This window comes from Anser anser (genome assembly GCF_964211835.1).
Source record: "Anser anser genome assembly, chromosome: 14".
In the NCBI taxonomy this organism is placed as follows: domain Eukaryota; kingdom Metazoa; phylum Chordata; class Aves; order Anseriformes; family Anatidae; genus Anser; species Anser anser.
In genome coordinates, this window is record NC_139735.1 from 13,495,112 (window position 1) to 13,516,468 (window position 21,357).

Here is a 21,357-nt window from a genome sequence, read left to right on the forward strand (position 1 = left end):
CTGGGAGCTTTGTGTCCCGCAGGTCGCACCAGGAGCGGGAAGCGATGGGTACGAGCAGGGTAAACTAGGGTGGCTGAGGGGCGGCGTGAGGAACCCGCCCGGAGAGGAGCAGCGTGCTGGGCGGCGGCGGAACGGTTGGTGGCGGTGCCTCGTGGGGGCCCGGAGGGGGAGCAGAGAGCACCGCGGCGGCTCGACGAACAGCAGAGGGCAGGACGGGCAGGGAGCTCCGGGGGGCAGGAGGCAGCAGCACAGGGGACGGCCCCGCTGCCACGCAGGGCGGGGCAGCCCGGCCCCTCAGCCCCGTCCCCTCAGCCCCCGCCCGGCGCACACCGCGCATGCGCGCCCGCCCCCGGCGCAGCCCCGCCCGCCCCCGCCCCCTCGCGGCGCCGCCCGGCGCTCTGCGCATGCGCCCTCCCCCTGACGCAAGGCGGCTGCAATCGCCCCGCGCTTTCTCCTGCCCGACCTTGAGTGCGCGGCCGCCCGCAGGCCCCCGGCTGCCCGCGGCTGTGCCGGCACCGGGAGCGCAACCCGAGGGCCCGCGCCTCGGCTCGGTGCCCGCGGGGCGAGCCGCCGCCTCCGTGCAAGCCCCTTGGTGCCGGCGCGCAGCCGCGGGGAGGGCGCGAGAACCGGAGCGCTTTACGAAAAGCTAACGGGAGGAACAGGCGATCGCCGGGACAGCCCGCGGCGGGGGGTCCTTGCGGCGCGAAGCCCCCCCCGCGAGGCCCACGTGGGTGGAGGCTTCCAGAAGAGCCCGGCCCGGCCTCACTGCCCCCCGCCGCCATGTTCAGCGCCCGCCGCGCCGCCGCCCGCCTGCCTCTGCTGCTGCCCCGCGGCGGGCCCGCCACAGCGCCCCCGGGGCTCGCGCAGGTGCGGGGGGGCGGGGAGGGGGCCGTGAGGGGGCTGGGGGGGAGCTGAAGGGGGGGGCGGGGGGGCCTGAGGGGCCTGAGGGAGGTGGGGGGCTGGGGGGCGTGAGGGGGGCTTGAGAAGGAGCTCAAAGGGGGGTTTAGGGGTCTGGGGGGGCCTGAAGGGGCCTGACGGAGGGCGGGAGGCTTTGGGGGGGGAAGCTGGGAGGAGCTGGGGGGTGAAGGGGCACAGGGGGGGATCTGGGGGGTCTGGGGGAGGTTGGGGGGCCTGGGCTGGGCTGAGGGGGGCTAGGGGGAGCTGAGAGGAGCTGGGGGGGTGTGAGGGGCCTAAGTGGGGGCGGAGGGGGGCTGGGGCAGGCCGAAGGGGACTGCAGGGGGCTGCTGGTGCCGTGCCGGCCGCGATGGAGGCAGGCCCAGGCCGTGTGGGGGCGGCAGGCAGGGGTCGCAAGACGCGCCCCGTTAGCATTGGGCACTCCCCTGGCGCTGGTTCCGTTTGCAGGGAAGCCCAGGGCAGGGTTGCTCAATTCCCCGCTGCCCCGGGACAAAATGGTCGCGGAGGTCGGGCTGGCAACGGCAGGGGACGAAAATGAGTTTAGGGGATGGGGCCTCCCGGTCCGGCAGCTCTTGGTGCTGGGGCCGGCCTGCCCCAGCTGTCGCACCACTGCCTGCGTCTGGCAGGGGGCAAGGCCACGAGTCCCGAAGGATCCCCAGAACACTCGTGTGTTGGGGCGCTTTTGTTTGTAACGAGATGCTTTGCTAAAAACACGAGGAGAGAAATGCACGACACTGTTGGAACTCTCTGAGATGCTGACGTGTGCGTGCAGAGACGCAGCTTGTGCAAAAAAACCCGTAAGAGTTGTCCCAAAACCTTGAGCGCAGATTTTTCAAGCAGAACATCTGAGGCTGACCGCACACAAGGCTTCAGGGACTGGGTTAATGTTTATCTGCTGATCCTCGTCATGGGCTGAAGGTTCAGAGCTAAATTAGTGAACTAATTTTTGTCTGCTTAACTGGTAGCGTATGCATAGACTGCTTTGAGTGAAATTGCTCAGTTCAGGTAATAAATATTGGTATTATGGGGATAGTAGTAGTTTTTTTTGTGACAAACGGAAACTTCCTTAAATTCTTGCTTAGTTTGTCCTCAAGATTTTTTAAAAAAATACAGTGTTGTAGGGCTGTGTTACTTCAGAAATTGTCTTCCTCTGAAAGTCTTGGGCTGAAGATCGCTTCCTGTTCAAATTCAACCTTCATGAGAACCTCTTTATTTTATAGACGTTCTGGAATGGCCTCAGTCAGAACGTTCTCAGAGCGGCATCCAGCAGAAAATATGCGTGAGTATTGCCTTGCTTTTTCAGGTCTGGATGTTTGATGTTTATTTCGAACCTTGTGACTCCAGAACTGATTATGGGAGTGGGAGATGGTGAAAAAGAGCAGAGCTAGAACCTATGCCTGTCACTTTCCCAAGGCTGTGTCTTTATCCCTGTAATTTATTTTTTTTATTTCAGGGGAACTTTTAGGATTGTTCTTTCCCCCACTCTCCACCATCAGCAGCATCCACAAAATTCTTGAGATTTGTTTGATTGGAGAGGGAAAGGATGGAAAACTTGTTTTACGCTGGTGTGAAACCAGGGTGACAAGTGGCTCTGTTTCAGTGCAGATAAAGCTTATTTCAAAGAGCTTGTGCGTTTCAATCACTTGTTTGTCATGTTACGGGATGATGAGGAAAGGACAGCAGTTGTATAACTTAGTCAGATGTTCTGTGGGCAGTGGTGGCTGGGGACACAGGGCAGGAAATCTGCCTGTGTTAGGGAAACGGCCCGGCTCTGGTCGGTACAAAGACACGGAGCGGTTGCTCATTTTCGAGATCGCTGCCTGAGGCTGGGTGAACCGGAGTTAGAGCGGCCGAGCACCCTGGGGAGTGGGAGGCGATGCCCTGGTCATAAACAGGGCCCTGCTCTGGCTTCAGGGTGCTGCTCTATTCCAGAACGTGGCTTTGTTTAGAAAGCAGAACTACGTTTCGGGAGTTCTCACTAGCCTTGAAAGAGGTAACACGCTTCCTAGAAAGAAAGAAGAGGTTTAAGTTTCCCTCATGTCAGAACCACTCCTGTTTTTCAGAATTAACTTCCTGCCCTTCAGGAGCAAACAGATGGTTCTTTCACTCTGCCTCAGAGGACCCTGCATGGGCTTAGCTAGTTTTGTTGTCTCTGTGCATTGTTCACTTCATGCTAAGCAGTGATAAATGAACTGATCCCATTTATTACTAGCATCTTGACCCCAGGAGGATGTCATCAGGCAAGCTGGAGTGCAGAAATCAAAAGTAACCCAAAACAAGTCCAGGAAACTTCATGTGAGGAGGGCTGGGCTTACTTGCAACTCATTCTGTATCTAAATCTTATCTGTTGAGAAGATACAGTTGAGATCTTTCTGGTGAAGAGTGGTGTTGTGTTTAAACAAATACGTGGGGATTTAACTGTAGGCGATCTGATTGAGTTGAGAGCCAGGAGGTTAAATTCCAGTGCAGGAGTCAGAGAGCACCTTTGGGCCCAGAACAGCATGTGGGTTTGCTTCGATGTCTGGTGAAAAATGACTTTGTCCTGCCTTCAGACCAGAAAGATTGTATCTAGGTAGTATCTGCCTTTAGCAGTAATCTGATTTTTCCTGTAATGCTCCTTACAGCTCAGAAGCAATTAAGGGTGCCGTTATCGGAATTGATTTGGGTACAACAAATTCCTGCGTGGCAGTTATGGAAGGAAAACAAGCCAAAGTAAGTCAAAAATAAACTTCAGCCTGCAGTCCCAATCGGTGTTCTCGCAGGCGGTGATTTTTGGTGGGGTCCTGTTGTGGCTTTCACATAGGTGCTGGAGAACTCGGAAGGTGCCAGGACGACGCCGTCGGTTGTTGCCTTCACAGCAGATGGTGAGCGCTTGGTGGGAATGCCGGCGAAGCGGCAGGCGGTAACTAATCCGCACAACACCTTCTATGCTACCAAGCGTCTCATCGGGAGGCGCTTCGACGACTCTGAAGTGAAGAAGGACATGTGAGTGGGGGTGGGGGGGGCGATGCCACCTGCAGCAGGAAGAGCCCAAAACCCAGTGCTGCGTAACGCAACCGGTTGTGATTTCAAATGCAAGCCTGGCTTGGGTAGTGAGGGGTCAAGCAGTTACGCCCTCGTGGTTCAAAGTTTTACTGCTTATACTCTGAGGACCACGCTGTATTTTTATTTTAAGGTTTTCAGAGAGGTCATCAAGCAGTACACCAATTAGTATTTCTCCTTGAGAGCCTTGCTAATACTGCGCAGAACTCTCAATATCTACCAGACAAGTTGGTTCTTATTCTTGAGAGCTGTTGCTGAATAAGAACAGAATATGTTGGTGCTTCTGGGGCTCACTGGAGCTGAGGCCATTGGAAATTTCAGTATTCTCTGTCAAAAGCCTGCATGTGGTGTTCTGATGATGCTAATTGTAGGGGATCCACGCTGTATATTGATACAGAAATTCCGAAAGAAGTTGCTCTAGGGTTTTTTGTCTTTTTCTTCCAGTAAGAATGTCCCATTTAAAATTGTCCGCGCCTCCAATGGTGACGCCTGGGTGGAGGCCCACGGGAAACTGTATTCTCCAAGCCAGATTGGTGCCTTTGTGCTAATGAAGATGAAGGAAACTGCAGGTTGGTAGAGTTTGGTCTTTGCCATGCACAAATACGAGCATGACTCATACTGGGCAGCAGTAACTGGCTGCGCTGCAGCAATGCAGACTTCTGTGCTGTGGGAATTCATGTGTAGCAGGCCGTGTTGTGGGGCAGGCTGCGGAAGGGAGTGGTGACGGGCTGTTAGGAAACCTCAGGGAGGATCAGTGCCTGTGTTAACGTGGGATCTCTGGCAAAATATTAGTGCTTTACATAAAACACACTCAAATGCCAAGTGTGCTGATTTTCAACTGACTTGAATGCACCCTTTTTTCAGAAGGGGGAGCTCCTTTTCCTTGAAAACTGCAGTCCTCGTGCCTCCTAGGCTGCAGCTGAGCACGGGCTTTGGCAGCAGGGTTTTGAGGTGGCTTGGTTCTTACCCAGTGACGAGAAGTGTAGTCAGAGAGGGAATTCTCGAGGGACCTGATTAGTCAGCTGCAGGGAAAAGCTGCGTAGTCTGTGGTGACTTTGAATCTTTACTAGGGAGAAATATCCATTGTCCTGGAGATTTTTTTCCTTTTCAATTCCTAATATATAGTTTCTGGAATAATTTATTACAACAAATCAGTGTAGTAGTAAATCAAATAGCTGTCTTTTGCAGCCTGGTTTGGAAAGTATTATGCAATCACTGTGAAGTGTTTGAAGGGCAGGACTGAAGCTTGTGACTGAAGCTTCATGTGAAGATTTTTTTTTCAATGTTAGTTCCTGGACGCTTGCTGAAGTTGCCAAGAGTAAAATAGGAATACTGTTTCAAATGCTTGTAAACATGTAGTGTGTATATGTTATGCTATATACCTTACCTATAAATGTCCTTACCTACAACAGATTGTGTGGTAAGGACAAAAATGATTAAGTGATAAGTACCTTACATGCTGAACACTGCAAAGAAACAGAAAACAACCTCAGTCTTGCACGCTGAGAAGGCTAGTTAAGCTCAGGAATTCTCCCTCACTAATGGCATCCAGTTACTGATTGAAGTGCAGAGGTGTTTTGCCAGAAATCCACAAACTGTTCATGGAAGGACTTGGTTTCTGCGCAGTTCGCTCTGCATCTTCCCAGAAAGCAGCAGCTTCTTGAGCAGGAAGCCGTTCTTCTGTTAGTTCAGGAAAATTATTTCAAATCAAGTGGTAATGAAGTTTGTGGGATTCTTTTTAATGTAAAAATAACTTTTTGTCTCTTTTTTACTCCAGAAAATTACTTGGGACATTCAGCAAAGAATGCTGTGATCACAGTTCCTGCTTATTTCAATGATTCTCAGAGACAGGTATTCACCAAGCTCTAAGATTTTCAGGCTTGTAGGCTGCTTTTAGTTTCTCTCACTTATCAGCACTCTTTTTTTTTTCTCCCACTTAGGCTACAAAAGATGCTGGGCAGATCTCTGGCTTAAATGTTTTGAGGGTGATTAATGAACCAACAGCAGCTGCACTTGCATATGGTCTGGACAAGTCTGAAGACAAAATGTAAGCTCATGTTCATAACATCAACCCCCTTAAATAAGCGTGCTGTAATTTGCTTTGTAAATGCATCTTCTGGGCTGTTTTTTTCCTGAATCACTGGTTGGAATTCTGCCAAAGTAAACTCTCAGGAGTGAATCCATGCTGTGTCATGTCACCTGTACTCCATGTCAACTATACTTGTTGAAGAAAGTTCATAACTTGCAGCTACAGCTGAAATTGGCGCTGAGCGTTGGTAATGGAATTGCCTGCTGGTAGCAGTGATAGGTGTGGCTCGGGCCAGCTGGGCGAGAGGTGGTCACCAGTGGTGCTAAAGGCTGCCCTAAGAGGGAGGTTGAGGTTTGGTGCCTGGTAATCCACAGTTTGTATCTTTTTCCTGGCTGCATTCAACCTTCTGCCGCTGTCAAGGGTGGTCATAAAAATGCAGGGGGGTTGTTACTGACTTTGTATTTGCGATGGGGATTATAGTGCTGTGAAAGGCTTCCATCTTGTAGGACGTGTTTCATGGTGGTCCTAGTGTCCTTGCCTTTGTCATTAGGTGTCTCTCCTCAAAGAAGAGGAAAGAGCTGCGCTGAGAAGGCTTCCACCTGGACTCAGTGCACTCAAGGAATGTGCACGCTGATCTCTTTATTGTTGTTTTTAAAGAACTTTTGTGGATGGCAGCATGAGTTCTGCACACTTATCTCTTGGGAAGAATGATTTTGAGCTCCAGAACTTTGTCTAGAAAGTAATGTTTTTCTGTCTCTGTTCATGTAGCATTGCAGTCTACGACTTGGGTGGAGGCACTTTTGATATCTCCATTCTGGAAATCCAGAAGGGAGTGTTTGAGGTGAAGTCAACCAATGGTGACACTTTCTTAGGTGGAGAAGATTTTGACCAGGCTTTGCTGCAGTATATTGTTAAAGAGTTCAAGAGAGAGGTAAGGTACCTCATCGAAATTCAACCTCATGTTACGTTGTCTTTTAACCCTGCTTAGCTTCTGTGGAAGGATAAGAATTTTCTTAAATTATTAGGACTTCTTTTGGGATCTGTGGCACAACTGAGATTTAAAAGTATTGAAGATACCTGTTAGCCTGACTTCCAGGTCTTAGATCTATTTTCTCAGGGCAGAATGTTCCTCTCCTGGAAGACAGAATAAACAGCAGGGCTTCTGCTTTTTTTCTTGCAGCGTAGCAGGACTACCTATATGTAGTCTGCTTACTTTTACTAACAAAAATCTGTGGGCCGATTGAATGTGTCAGCACAGATGTACGTGGTGCAGTGTTGGCCGTGGGAGACTGCAATACAATTCCAACTCTGTTCCTTGCCTTAATATTCTGTGATGCAGCAGCTTTTCCCGGCTTTTATCCGTAACTTACTGAATAATCACTTCTAGAGCAGAGAGGGCTAACAGATGGTTTTGAAATGCTAAAGATGTTTGCCAGAAGTTAGAGAGATCAAGAGTTAGAGAGAAGTTCAACAGGCTCTATTCCGACAAACATCTTTTCAGTCAAGAGTGATTAAAAAGGTGAACTGCAGTGATGAAAAGCTCTCCATGGCTAGCTAACAGTCTGCTAACATGTTTTTTGTTGCTTAGACGGGTGTTGACCTGACTAAAGACAACATGGCCCTTCAAAGGGTGAGAGAAGCATCAGAGAAAGCGAAGTGTGAGCTTTCTTCATCTGTGCAGGTAGGTGGCTGGGCTCAAAGGAGAGTATCGAAATGTTTTACTGAACTGTTTTGATTATTTTTGTTTCTAAAACTCTTGAAGTAGCTGCTTTTCTCCTGTGCCGGCAGCTCAAGCTTCTGTTTAATCAAACAGCATCAGTTTAACTGCAAGGTCTCTTTCTCAGGACAGTCTCTCAGTGTCTGTTGAGGAGCAAAATCAGTTGTCAGAAGTGAAGAATAACGGATTCTGCCTTTTGCTTCTGTTCTGACACCATGTTTGCTCATTGTGCAGAGAATGTGACCTTGTTCCCAACTTACATACTATAGAAGCATGATGGGCAATAGGGAATTGAGCTGCAGCTAGTACTTCTGTGTTACGGGAAGTATTTAGGGCTTTGTGGAAGCACCTCCAAAACCTTGTGGTGCTGCTCGCACCACTGAAACAGCTAATTTGTCTAATAGCAGGGAATAATTTCTAAAAAGAATCTTATTTTCCACCAGAAGGGTTGCTTAAACAATGAGCAGCATATACACCCTTTCCTTTTCACCCGTTTTGTATCTTAGTGTATTCAAGTTTGTCCTTTATTCAGTACTGAATAAGGAGCTGGAGAAGCAGCAAGCTGGGGGTGTAATAGTCTTGCCGAAGTGAAATTAAGGTCAATTATATAGTAATTGAAATGGGGGCTCTGCCAATTTCTAGGTTCTGAATAAACATTTTTTTTTTGTTGTTGGCCAGTGGGGAGCTCATAGCAAGGAGTTTAGGCCAGTCACAATGGGTGCATAGTTCTGCCAGAGACATAGCAGGCTCTGTTTTAACCGGCTCGAGAGCTGGCAAATGCAGTCTGTTCATACCGGGAAAAACTGAATTCCCCAGCTCCTTGGTGGTGAAGGGAAAACAGCTCACTGCTGGCCCTGTCCTCCCTGGTATTTTTGAGCATGCTGTTTACAAAGCGAATGCGCACCGCTAGCCTGTAACATGGGTGTAGTTCTTGTTCTGTGAAGTTAAATCTCTAGAGCTGAAAGCAGTAATGTTTTTGTAGTCCTGATGTCATCATGATTCAGCACTTGAAGGTGATTTCAGCGTAAGACTTGATTTTAAAATCCGGGGTGTGAATTTGTAAGATTGTTCACAAATAACCATGAGAAACAGGGATTGTGGCCCAGGGCACTGGTGAATGTTTGGGTTAAGTAGCAGTGGACTAGTTGTCGGACAAGCTGCTTGCCTTTAGACAAGGGTCATGAGTTAGTTCCTTTGGGTAGCTTACCTTGTATGAAGCGTTAGGTAGTTGTTAGCAAAATCTGGCTGAAAATGGGCTTTTGTGTTCTGCTGAGGGAGGGAATTAAGGTTGTAACTTCACAGGTTTCAGCTCTTACTTCCTACCTACGATACTGCTGCTTACAACCACCAGTGAAAAGATGTTTTTATCGTTGTTACTTCCTTCATAACACCGACAAACTGTGTGCATAAGCCACGATCACACGAGCTGTGAAGAGCAAGAGCACTATTTTCCGTGACCATGAAAGACTGCTCAGAGTAACACGGAGTATTAAAATAGTTACTTAACGGTTGTAACCATGAGATGTGTAACAAAATCTTTCTTAGCTCTTGTCTGAAATGTAAAATACGAACACACCTGCTGCCAGGTAGGGACTGGGTTTTGAGTGCACAGGCACGTCGATGTTTTAGAACAGGCAGAACAGAACCTGTAGCTTGGTCTGAAACCTGTGTGGGGCTGCCTTGCTTTCTGTTCATGTTTTTCACACCGTGTCTGTTTTTGTGCTGCAGACTGATATTAACTTGCCATACCTTACTATGGATGCCTCTGGACCAAAGCACCTGAACATGAAGCTGAGCCGCTCACAGTTTGAGGGCATTGTGGCTGATCTGATCAGGAGGACGGTAGCGCCGTGCCAGAAGGCCATGCAGGATGCCGAAGTCAGCAAGAGTGACATTGGTGAAGTCATCCTCGTCGGTGGCATGACCAGAATGCCGAAGGTATGAGATATGTCCCCCTTACGGACCCGGCTGGCACGGCTACCAGTGCTTGCTGCTGAGGGTGATCAATTACGGAAAAGTTCAGGGTCTGGTCATTTCGAGGCTCCGGCCATCGAAGGCCCCCAGGAGCAGAGCAGACGTGTTAGGTAGTCCTATGAAAGCAGTGGCAAGGGACTCTGCTCTTCCTGCAGCTCAGCTGGGGTCGTAGCTGAGTCACAGTTTAAAAAGACAAGAGGGAGGTACCAGGATTTGAAAACTCAACCTGATTTTCTGATGCGGACTGAACACAAGCAGTGTTGTTGAGATGTGCAGTGTGTTTTTTGTTGTGGAATTCAGCGTGTGATAAAGGTCCGCTTCAATGACAGTAACTTCTCGGTAATCTCTGGCACCCACAAGCTATCCTCGCCTGTGCAGGGCATTTGCAGATACCTGTGAAGAAACCTCAGAAGCACAACTATTTGGTTACCTGCTGCTTGTGTATGTTTGTCTACTTACTCGAGGTGGTGCTGGCTGTTGTCAGGCATGCTTAATCGCCTCTTCTCAATGCTCATTACCTAACACCTGGTTCTGGTGTTCTGGTGATAAGCACCAAGTAACTTAAAAGCTTGCTCTGCTGACAAGTACAGTCTTGCAGATAAGGTGCTCTCTTCTGGTAATTTACCGTTTTTATTCATAGCAGTGAGGACTGTTTAGCTCCCCTGAAGTCAGTGCGGAACATGTATGTGTGCTGCTGTCTTCAAGGGTACGGCTTATCCTGTTCTGCAGAGATCAGCAAAACTTCATTCCGCAGGACCTGTCGGGCTTGGACAGCTTGTTTTGCTGTTACTGCTTGTGATTGACAGGTCCTTGCCAGGATAATACATTGTGCATGGTCCGGCCTGGGGTTTTTAGTTCCTTTTTTTTTTTTCCTCTCTCTCCCCTTTCTAAAGTATTATGTGAGCCCGGGGGCTGCAGGTGATGTTAGTGTGTGCAGAAGGTCACCCAGGCAGCGGAACCAAAGGGACGAGATAAGGAAAAGGTGCTGCTCTGGCCAAAGCTCAAGCAGAATAACTGTGCTAAACCTTCCCAAAGCCCCTACCAGTCCAGTTGGATAGAAGAAAAATGGTGAACTGTCTATGAAGTGAGGAATAAAGTGAGGAAAATACTTCTGGAAGTGGGGAAGCCCTTCCCGAAACACTAAGTATCGTTTAAGGGTGGGAGACAGTACATAAATACTCCCCTCACCTTGTTTATGTCCCTTGCTCGTGGCTCTGAGGTTATATAATGCTTGCCTGTAGCCAGAGTTAGAGCTCTGGCTCCAACATCAGTGCCCGTATGTTGTGCATAGCACAGAGTTCTCTCGTGTGTTGTTGTTTGCTTCGCCCCTGCTGGGAGGGAGCTTGCTGTCTTTGGAGTGCTCACGTGGCCAGTGCTCCAGGAAACATAAAGTGGGTGGTTAGAAGTAATGGTTCTTTTGTGCTGTAAAATATGCCTCCGGAGGGAAAGACTTGCACTTAATTATATGTTCATGCATAAAGTGCCTTCCTCTGTAGGGAACGCTGCCTGCAGATGTCTCTTGGCTTACACGCGGAGTTGGACGCTTGCTTACAGCGCAGTTTGCCAGGCACACGATGCTCACCTGTGCAGATGTTTGCCTGCTGAGTGCGCTCAGAGAGGCAGGATGCTGTGAACAGGAACCAGGCTTCACACCCTTCTCAGCAGGGGAGAGAAACGGGCTACTGAGCTGCGGCTCTCATTGCGTTCCCTTCTGGGTACTTCAGCAGTAAATCTGTTGCAATCATGAGCACATCATTCCAAAGGGGCAGAGCAGTGAAAAGCTAATAACACAGCTCAAACCGTCTGCTGACATAGCAATCTACCTCTCTGGTGAAACAGCCCATTAAATAAAGAGTTTGAAAACGCTGCCCTTCATACGCTTCAATTTTTTTCTTTATTACATGCAAACAAGATGAACTGTCCTGCTCTGGAGACAGAGCGCAGGAAAGGTCAGAAATCCAGAGCTGTGCTGTCCTTGGCAGCTGTGTTCTGCCCGGTGCTGACGTGTACAAGTTCCAGGGGAGCAGTCCTCGGCTCCTGCTTGATAAACGTGGAGCGATCCCTTCTGAATAAGGCTGGGCTATGTGGAAGGACCAATACAGGTGGGGTGCGCAGGCTGATGGGCAGCTGGAGAGCTTGACTGCAAGAAAATCTCCAGAGAAAAGGTTTTCTAGACTGCAGTAAGTGCATGTAACGGAACATGGAATGGTGGATTAGGGAGCAATCACGAGCCTGAGGTTTAGTATTTCTCTCGTGCCACCAGGTTACATGGCAGCAGGACGATAAAGACAAAACCTTTGGCCAGGGCTGGAGCGTTCTTGTGGCTGCAGCGCCGTGCAGCGCTGCTCGCTCTCCATCTGAGCTGTGCTTTTTCCCCATTCAGGTGCAGCAGACTGTGCAGGAATTGTTTGGCCGCGCTCCGAGCAAAGCGGTTAATCCCGATGAAGCCGTGGCAATCGGCGCAGCTATTCAGGGTGGCGTGTTAGCTGGTGACGTTACCGACGTGCTGCTGCTGGATGTGACTCCCCTCTCCTTGGGGATCGAGACCCTGGGAGGAGTCTTCACCAAGCTCATCAACAGGAACACCACCATACCAACCAAGAAGAGCCAGGTACAAATGGACTGTGTCTGGTGGAGGTCTGAGCACCCAAAGCATCCCAGTAGATAGTCTTCTCTCCTCAGCTGGCAAAAAGAAGAAGCTTAGAAGTCAAGGTTTAGTGTCTGCCAATGAGTATCTCTGTTAATTGTTAGTGTGCCCAAAGGAGGAGAATAAAACTGAGTCACCGTGTGCCAAGATATCCCGGGGTGTCTGTGGCCTGCTCAGGATTGCAGCGTGCGTGTGCCATGATGTAACTGTCAACGCATCATCCTGAAGGATCGTGTGGAGACCTGTCACTGAGCACCGCGCCCATCTGAAACCTCCTTTCTTCATCTGTGTGCCTTGGAAACTTTTTTTTCAGATGGTTTTCTTGTACTGTGGGCCACTAGCAGACTTGGGTGTGATCCTTTCTCTCACTTTGCCTTGGCTGGCTCTCCTGGTGTGTGCTCCTACTGATAACGCTTGTTCTCTCTGGTGTGGGGCTGGGACGGGAGTCTTGTCGCTTCAGGAGGAAGCGTTCTGGTAATGTGGCTGCCTGCCAGCAACCGGAGCCTGCTGCTGGCATGGCCTTGCCAGCTTTTGTGTGCTCAAATGCATATAAGATGAGATGCCAGTGAACTTGGCTGTGGCTGGTTGTGGTGCTTCGTTGTTTAGTCAGAGCTTTTTAAAGGAGCAGGAACGCATGAGCAGGAAGCCGTTCATGTGGTGCAGTTTGCTAGCCATCCGCTAACTGTGTGTGTTTTCCACAGGTGTTTTCTACAGCTGCAGATGGGCAGACTCAAGTGGAGATTAAAGTATGCCAGGGGGAGAGGGAGATGGCGAGTGACAACAAACTTCTTGGCCAGTTCACACTGGTAGGTTGGCTGCTTGGTATTCCTGACCTTAATCTTGACCTTCTTTGAGAAGTTCAAAGCCTTCTCCATGTCAGGCGAACCCTGAAGGCAGCGTTGGGGGTGAGTTGTCTTACAGAAGATATTTCACCCTATTTGTAACTTAAAGAAAAGAAAAAAACAGTCCCTAAAGTTAAAGCCTGATGCTGGGACAGCTTTTCAGTGGCAGGGGACCAGCTAGTGTTTAAATTGAGCTCAGAGTTTCCCCAGCAGCGTTAGGTGATCCTAATGATGTAGCTTTAGGGCTAGGTGCAGTCACCTAGCAGAGCCTTCTCCAGTTCTGGGCACAAAGAGCTGAAAGAGCTCTGTAGTACCAGATGTGCACAGCAGGTAATCTGGATGTTGGCCTTTCCTCCCATTACAAAGACAAGACTTAGAGCAGGCTCCAAGCTTGTTGCAGTCCCTATAGAGCAGTCACTTTCCAGCCTGCTACCACTTCTCTGCAAGCACATGTGGATCTGCCCAGCTTACTGGAGGACAGTTCGGCACTCGGTGTGTGCGGCACGTGGCTGACTGTGGCTCCACGCACAGAATTGGTTTGTCCAGGTATCGGTCAGTGTCAGCAAAGTTTGGCAGTTAGAGCTTTGGATCTTGCTGTTGCTAAGAAGTTCCTAAGGTAGGAATCTGTATGCTGTTAAATCTGTTAAGATACTGTTAATTCTCCACGTGGTGCCAACGGGCATTTTGAGGGCTCAGCTCTCAGGCTTAGTTACCAGTCGATTTAACTGGCAGATCACCAAGATGAGGTGCCCAACGTTGGAGCCTTGCACCCTGAGCTAATGGCTGAGCTCTTCTCCTTCTCAGGTTGGGATTCCTCCAGCACCACGCGGGGTGCCCCAAATCGAGGTCACTTTTGACATTGATGCCAACGGTATCGTTCATGTGTCAGCCAAGGACAAAGGCACCGGGCGTGAACAGCAAAGTAAGTGCTCCGGGGTGCTGCATAGGGATGGCATAGAGGTGGCTGAGGCCGCTTGTGTGGAGGCCCCAGCTTTTAAGGGAGAAATCAAACTGGGGAGACCCCTATAAAATCCGAGGCTGAGTACACCGGCCTTGTGCTGCCACCCTGTTTTGCTTCTGATCTTTGGCAAAGATCTTGAAATTCAGGCATATTGAAGCTGCAGGTGTTTTGAGAAACCACTTGATTCGCTTTCCTTCGTTTAGGCTGCAAACATCTCTAAATGGCAGGGGGCTCGGGGACTTCAAGCTGCCAGTACGTTGCGCTCTGTGCAATGAAATGTTAGGCCCGGGGTTCTGGGGTAATTAACGGCGTGGTTGACTCTTTCTAAAGCCCTGTTGTGGGCTTAGAAAATTAATTTGAAGCATTTGTAGATTCCCCTGGTACAAATAGATCTCTTTTGTGCCTGTGACTTGAAGGCTCTATACTGCCCTTCAGTCATGGCTTGGAGGGAATGACTAGGGCAATCGGATGCATGCTCCAGTTAAGAAAAATACTGTTAACTCTACTGGCAACTCGAAGGTACGTGGTGTTCTTAATCATGCTGCCTGGGTTTTGGCAGAAACTTGATTCCAAAAGCACACTGCATGTTACTTTGATTTCTTTGTAGATTTTTTTTCTGTGGCAGCCTTCTAGCTCGGAATAAATAGGCAACCGGATAATAGGCAGCTAGAATTTAAGTTGCCTGTCTGTCTGCAAATACGGTCCTAACTAGAAAGCTGAGCTCCTCATCCCACAGCTGCATCCAAAGGACGTGTGTGTGCCTTTGTTTAGGGTTTTGTACCACTGGCAAACACTGTATAAAACTTTGGGGCTGGTTATACCTGTTTTTTTGACTTTGCAATATCCAGTCTACCCAACCAAATTATGCTTTTCTGCAGAACTTGGTTTATGTCTAGACTATATGTTTTGGCTTTTTGACACAAATGGAGAAAAATAGGGGACCTTTAGGAGCCCGCCTACGGAATCATGCTGTGCTTGCTTATCAAGGGCAGCATGATAAGCTGGGTAGGGAATACTGTTACTGTGCTACCGGCCTGAACGTCTGTCCAGTAGTGAAAGGAATCTCTGTGTCCTGATAAAAAGGGTTCGTTGGTGGGGGGATTTGTATTGTTACTCTGGGTTTTTATTTTTTAATCTACCCCCTTTTGGTTTGGGAGCTTTTTGTGCATGTTTGCTTTCCAGAAGGAGTAACTGAAGAACAAGGTGATTACAAAGAAATAGGCAGGAAGTGTCTGGCAGAGCTGGGGAGGAGGGAAGGAGGGATCTAAGATGTCAGGCTTTTATCTTGCCAACTGCATCGATTCCCCTTCAAGGCTGGTTGTCTTGGTACTGCCCACGAGGCCTGCACAGGTGCAGAGTCCCTGAGCAAGGCTGCTGCTGTGGAGAGGGTTTGGGAAATGAGTCTCCTTTCCTCAAAGAGGAGGGCACATTCTTTATTAATGTTAATTCTCTAATGCAGTTGTTATCCAGTCTTCTGGTGGCCTTAGCAAAGACGAAATTGAGAACATGGTGAAGAACGCAGAGAAATATGCAGAGGAAGACAGGCGAAGAAAGGTAACGTGACTGCTGCAGCACCTCACAGCTTGCAGCGTGCCTGCTGGGTACTGCCGTCGTGTGCCGTTAACCGTGCTGACCTTGAAGGAGCTGGAGGTTCTGATCCCCCCAGTCCTGAGCCGTGGGCTCGTGCAGTTACCTGGATATCTGCTTGCTTCCCCGTATCCAGTTCAGACTCCGCAGTCGCAAGGAAGGTTGGGCTGGGTAACTGGCCCTGTGCGATCAGTAACTTAATTCCTCCCTGGAGAGTTACTGGGGCTTGGAGGCAGCAGTAGGCAAACTCACCTGCCTGCTACTCATGACTGACAGCTTTGCAACTGTAGCTAGTGCTTTCTGTCACCAGTGCTCTTTGCTGTTGAGCTGCCCTTTATCCTGGCTGTTTATCTGAAGGTGGCCTGCTGCAGCCAGGTTCTCACAGTGGGGGCGTTCCATTTAATTGCGGGCAGTACAGGGGATATGCACTCTACTTATGAGTATCTTTTAAAGCTGAATTTATAGAGCCTGCTAAGCAAAGCTGCACCACGTCCTCTTCCTAAGTGGGAAGCTGCTTTCTGTAGTCCTTTACAATCTCACTGCCTAGCACCTTGAATGCGCAGTACTTGCCCTCAGCGCAGGTGAGGCTGTCAGGAGGTGTTTGAAAGCCTCACTGACTTTGTCAGAAAGGTCTGATGCTGGCCATGGTTGAGCGGCTGAACCTGTGATACTCACAGGGTTAATGGTTGGAACTAATTGGTTTAATGAGGGTAGAACTAATTAATGACACTACTAAATATGGAGCATTGATTTTTAAAGCAGACACGAGGAAGGCCTGCTCAGGGATATGACACCAGCATATGTTCACTGATGGCTGAAGCCACACACTGCATTTACCTGCTGTGTGTTCCCCTAGTCTGTATAAACCTGTCTCAGCTGTTCATGCAGCCCCTACTCATGGTAGTGAAGGGATCCGAAGAGGACTAAAGGAAAAAATGCATGGAATAAATTCACATGAGCAGCCTCTCTGTGCTGTAGGAGCTCTAGATCCACAAAAGATTGGCTTAACCTGCAGGTTAGGTGTGGAACACTTAGAGACTTTGGTCTGGAAGCCCCACTGTTTAAATAACTGCATCATTGCCAGGGAGCGTAAGTGGTGGCACAGCACTTGAAGAGACTGCTGAAGTTTCCTGTTGCTGTGCTTTGACTTTGTACCTTAAATCATGGAGGGAGTAAGTTCCTCCCTGTTACAGTCAAAGTGGCATTCATCTCTGCCCAGTGAACTACCGCATGGAGGTTGCTTTCTTAACTAGCACTTCTGTCTCTTTATAAGACTTGCATAATTTGATTGTCAAAGCTCCCCTGTTACACCTTGCTGATTGTGGTTTTACCACCATGGAAGTAATGATAAGTGCATAGACAGATAGTGCGCTGCTGGACTTAACATCCTACTGTCAACTCTGACATCCCACAAAAAGTACAGACGCAGCATAGAAACTAAATAATTTATCATCTGCTTTCCTCCCTGAGTCTCCTGAGCATATTATCACACCTTTGCTCATGTCTTCGAGATGGAGAGGGCTGGGTGTCCCAGATGAAATAGTTTATGCTGACAGTGGGACGGAATTATGTCTGAGAACTACCACGCTTCTGTCCTTAGAGCCTGCTCAGTCATCTGTTGGTTGTCCTCGCAGCACTAACATTAGGAATTCATACTTCCTACCTAGCACAGTGCTTATTTCCATTGTTGAGTTGTTACACGTACTGCTAATAAGGAAACATCAGTAAAACGACCCAACATTTGAGTTGTCTCTAGTGCCCTCGTTGCTGAAGAAGCCTAAGAGTATTCTTGGAAAGCTCTGCAGCTTCCTCAAGGAGCAGAACATAGAGCTGTGCAGTCTCTGCACTGGCTCGCTTTTTCAGCCTGCCAGTAGTAGTGCTTCGTTGGTTGCTTTTGTTTCGGTGGGTGTCAGAGGAAGGGCTGTCTCATGTAGGCTGCCTGTTCGGGCTTCGGTGCCAGAATACCCCTAGAAAGGGTTGGCTTGCGTTTCCTTTTTCCATCTTGCCATTAAGAAGGATCCTGGCTGGGAGCTGGAATGGAGTTTGGGGAAAGAAACGTTAGCTGCTAGCTCGCATGTAACGCAGCTCGTAGCACCAGCGCCGTGCGCAGTAGGCACTGATGGGCTCTCTTCCCCAGGAACGCGTGGAAGCTGTCAACATGGCCGAGGGCATCATCCATGACACGGAGTCTAAGATGGAGGAGTTCAAGGACCAGCTGCCGGCAGATGAGGTAGGTGGCACCCGATCCCCTACGGTAAAGGAGGTGAGGTTCTCTGCCGTATCTCTGCTCGAACTCCCGCTTACCTCCTAGCTGGCTCTGGGCGGCAGCACCAGCTCGGTGTTGCCGTTCTGTGTAACGGTGGCGCAGTCATCGACTCGTCTGGGTTTTGCACTTGGGTGAGATGAGCATGGGAAGGTGGAAGAGCATACTTAGGAGGGCATGGTTTGAGTAAAAGCAAATATCCTATTTCAAAGTGCGAGTTGGGTGTCAGTGAAGATCTAGGAGCCTGGGAAGCTGTTAATGAGAGGTTTCTGCATGAGTTGTGTCCTTGGCCTGGCCTTGCAGCGATTTGATAAGAACTGGACTGTGTCCTGCATGAGAGGAGAGTTTCTCTCAAAAGCTCGAGATTACAAGCAGCGCCTGCCCCGTGTTAGCAGAGGGACAAGGGAAAGCTGCTGTGCAGTCCTGGCAGTCTCGGTGGCGTGAACATAGCATCCGAGAACTTGGAGGCGATGGAAATGATGGTATCCACTTAGCTCCAATTTGTCTTCTATCTTTGGAGTGAAGTGGATAGTTAGTGTCAAAGGAGTGCTTTTCATGCCTTTCTAAGTGACGGTTTAATTTCAACATTATGAATTTCAAAAGCCAAGTTTAAAACAGATTGCACAATCTTCAACTTAACAACTCTTGGGAATGGGATAAAAGGGGCTCTGTGAGGCATTTGAGGGAACAAGATGTTGGTTTGTTGGTAAGGAGCCTCTGATCACTTTTTAAATTCAGTCTTTCAGCTCAGGTCCTCTGTGTTTGGGATTATGATTGCTGGAGTTCTGTCTCACAGGAGCAGAGCCTGTATCTCTGTTCTTTGCGAGGACTGTTTCCTGTGATGTTTTTTGGGGGAATACCAAGGGAAAGAGGGGTAGCAGTGCCTGGAAGAAGCCCTGTGTGGTCTGGGTGGAGCTGGGAGCCTGGCACAGAAGGCCTCGATTGCCTTCCCCATCCCACAGGTCTAAATGAGGAGAACTCTGCCCACGTTTTCCCTGCGAATGCTGCTGAGCAAGCGCTGCCGGCACAGCTGTCCCCCAGTAACCTCCCTTCTCCAGGCCTGCCTCGCCAGCAGCCTGCCAGCCTGACAGAGAAATGCCAGACTGTGTGGAGGGTTTGACAGATGGCTACAGGGGCTGGGATGAGACCGTACTGCTTTTGTTTGCCTCTCTGCTCCTCCCACGTGCAACAAAGGGATTAAACAGGGTTGTGAGCAGCATTACTCGTTGGCTTCCTGACAGTGCCTTAAATATAGATGAAAACCAGCTTTCTTTTCCCTTTACCCTGCTCCCGGGGTGACTGGCTGGCTGGTGAGGTGTGCCAGGGAGAGCAGCTCTCCTCCTTGGCGGGCTGTTCAGTCTCTGCAGTGCTTTCTGTCCTTGGCGCCTCTGCTGAGACTGCAAACGAGGGGACCGCTTAACGCCAACTGCGGTGCGTTTAGTGAGGTGGACACATGCCCGCTGGGAACCGAGCGCAGTCCCAGTCCCTGCACACCATATGGCTCAATTCGAGACTCTTAACTTCACAGCTTCTGGCAAAAACCTGTAGTTTTGCTGTGGCCACTAGGTGGGTGAGATGACAGGAATGAGATTTTTTTCAGTGAACGAGTGCAGTTGCATCACGTTTGTCTGTGTGTTCTTTGCAGTGCAACAAATTGAAGGAAGAAATTGCTAAAATGAGGGAACTTCTGGCTCGTAAAGACACCGAAACGGGAGAAAACATCAGGCAGGCAGCAACCAGCCTGCAGCAGGCTTCCCTGAAACTCTTTGAAATGGCATACAAGAAAGTAGGTTCATGGTCACTTATATTTTATAGCTCTCAGGTGGGGAGGGGGGAGTTGGGCCACCAAACATTTAGGCACAAGCTGTGCTGGAGGCGGTGCTGAGTCTCGGCACAGCTCCCTTTGGCTGACAGCTTGCCAGAGGGGCAGCTGTAGAAAGTCAGAGTTGAAGGCCTGTAATCCTGGCTGCCCTGCTGTAGGTAGGCTGCCTCCCAGAATGTCACATTTCTGCACAGTGTTGTATGGAAAAGTGCTGGCAGCTGTTAATAAGCACATGTGGATGGGGCTTTCCTGTATGTCTGCAGGTTATCTAAAGTAATGTCTGGAATAACTTGAAGATGATTCTGTAACAGGCTTCCTCTTCAGCCTGCCTAAAATCGCAGTAGTCAGGCCAGAGGGATTTTTTTCCCAATCTTCCCTGTGAGAGGCCTGCCTGTTTCTGCCTTTTTTGGCAGACGGGTGCTCACCCTGCCCAGGGGACGTGTGCGGGGATGGAAATGGCACACCCCGCCCAGGTGACCTTGGTGGTGCTAAGCTGCCCTTCTTGGGGAAAGCTGCTTTCTGATGTCAAACTGACAATGTTCAGTGCTGCAATGTAAGCTCGTTATGTCCACTGGGAACGAGTAAGTAATGGGAAGATAATTTCCTTCCTCCTAGTAGCAGTCATGCAGAGACAAAGATTGCTTCCACTCTCCAGCGGACAATTACCCTTTTCTCTGGAGAAGGGTTTCTTCAGTCTAGAAGTAACCTAAACAGCTAGTTAAGGGGAAAAATAACATGTCTGGGGAGAAGCATGTTGTTGCTGCCACTAAGAAGCTCTCTCTTTCACAGATGGCCTCGGAACGAGAGGGTTCTGGAAGTCCAGGAGATCAGAAGGAAGAGAAGCAATAAGAAGTCTCGGCCTTGCCTTGACTAGAGTACAAAGAGGAGGTGGATGTTCTTGATGCTTGGGAGAGAAGGCACCTTCCTGAGCAGAAACGGGCAGAATTCAGACTTACTGTGTTTTTGCAGTATTCTATATATAAAATTCTTTAATGTATAAACTTAGTGATGTGTCTGCTAGATAAATTGTCACATGATGAAAGTTAATTCATGCAAGACAAAGTTCTAAGTGTTTGGCCCTGCGGTATTCAACTGAGGCACCTGAGGACTTGCTGATCATTTGTTTCTGATACTTGACACTGTGGTGTACTAAATCTGGTACCGGAGTTTGGAAACCATGTTAGTAAATCGAAAGGTGGAGATGGAGGTTCTGGTGGAAGCAGGCGGAGAGTAACGCCTGTTTGGATCCTCCTCGTGGATCTGAGCACTTGTGAACAGGTCCTGAGGCCTGTGAACAGCACTGTCAAGGCTGGTTACGTTGCTAGAGAACATTCAGATCTGCAGCTAGTGCCCTTGTTCTGGAGGAGGTGGGTTCTTCAAATTTAGCTGTAACATTTCTTACAAAAGAGGCTACACGGAAGCTGCATACTTTACTTGTCTGAGCCTTCTGCTCCATCCTGTGTCTGTTCTCTGCTTATGGCGAAACAATTTCCTGGATAATAAAAATGGATCCATTCTGGATTTTTTTAAATAAAAGCAGAAAAGTGTCCAACCTGGA

The 21,357-nt window shown here is 49.3% G+C and overlaps 1 protein-coding gene across 1 annotated transcript; it reads left to right on the forward strand.

The window, feature by feature from the left end:
* Nucleotides 1–403: 403 nt before the first annotated feature.
* On the forward strand, nucleotides 404–21,357 carry HSPA9 (heat shock protein family A (Hsp70) member 9). The gene is made up of 17 exons (XM_083798686.1): nucleotides 404–867; nucleotides 2,136–2,194; nucleotides 3,540–3,627; nucleotides 3,719–3,900; nucleotides 4,402–4,526; nucleotides 5,735–5,808; nucleotides 5,898–6,004; nucleotides 6,755–6,917; nucleotides 7,575–7,667; nucleotides 9,432–9,641; nucleotides 12,061–12,288; nucleotides 13,026–13,130; nucleotides 13,971–14,088; nucleotides 15,587–15,681; nucleotides 17,852–17,944; nucleotides 19,623–19,763; nucleotides 20,589–21,357. Exons 1-17 carry the CDS (start codon nucleotides 781–783, stop codon nucleotides 20,646–20,648), a joined length of 2,028 nt encoding a protein of 675 aa, XP_083654812.1. The 5' UTR covers nucleotides 404–780; the 3' UTR covers nucleotides 20,649–21,357.

What these genes read in the sequence shown, in the direction of transcription:
- HSPA9 (XM_083798686.1), top strand. Translation starts at nt 781, where the DNA reads ATGTTCAGCGCCCGCCGCGCCGCCGCCCGCCTGCCTCTGCTGCTGCCC. An exon ending in AGCTTTCTTCATCTGTGCAG is followed by an intron (nt 7,668 to 9,431) that starts GTAGGTGGCTGG and finishes TTTGTGCTGCAG; the next exon opens with ACTGATATTAACTTGCCATA. An exon ending in CACCGGGCGTGAACAGCAAA is followed by an intron (nt 14,089 to 15,586) that starts GTAAGTGCTCCG and finishes TCTCTAATGCAG; the next exon opens with TTGTTATCCAGTCTTCTGGT.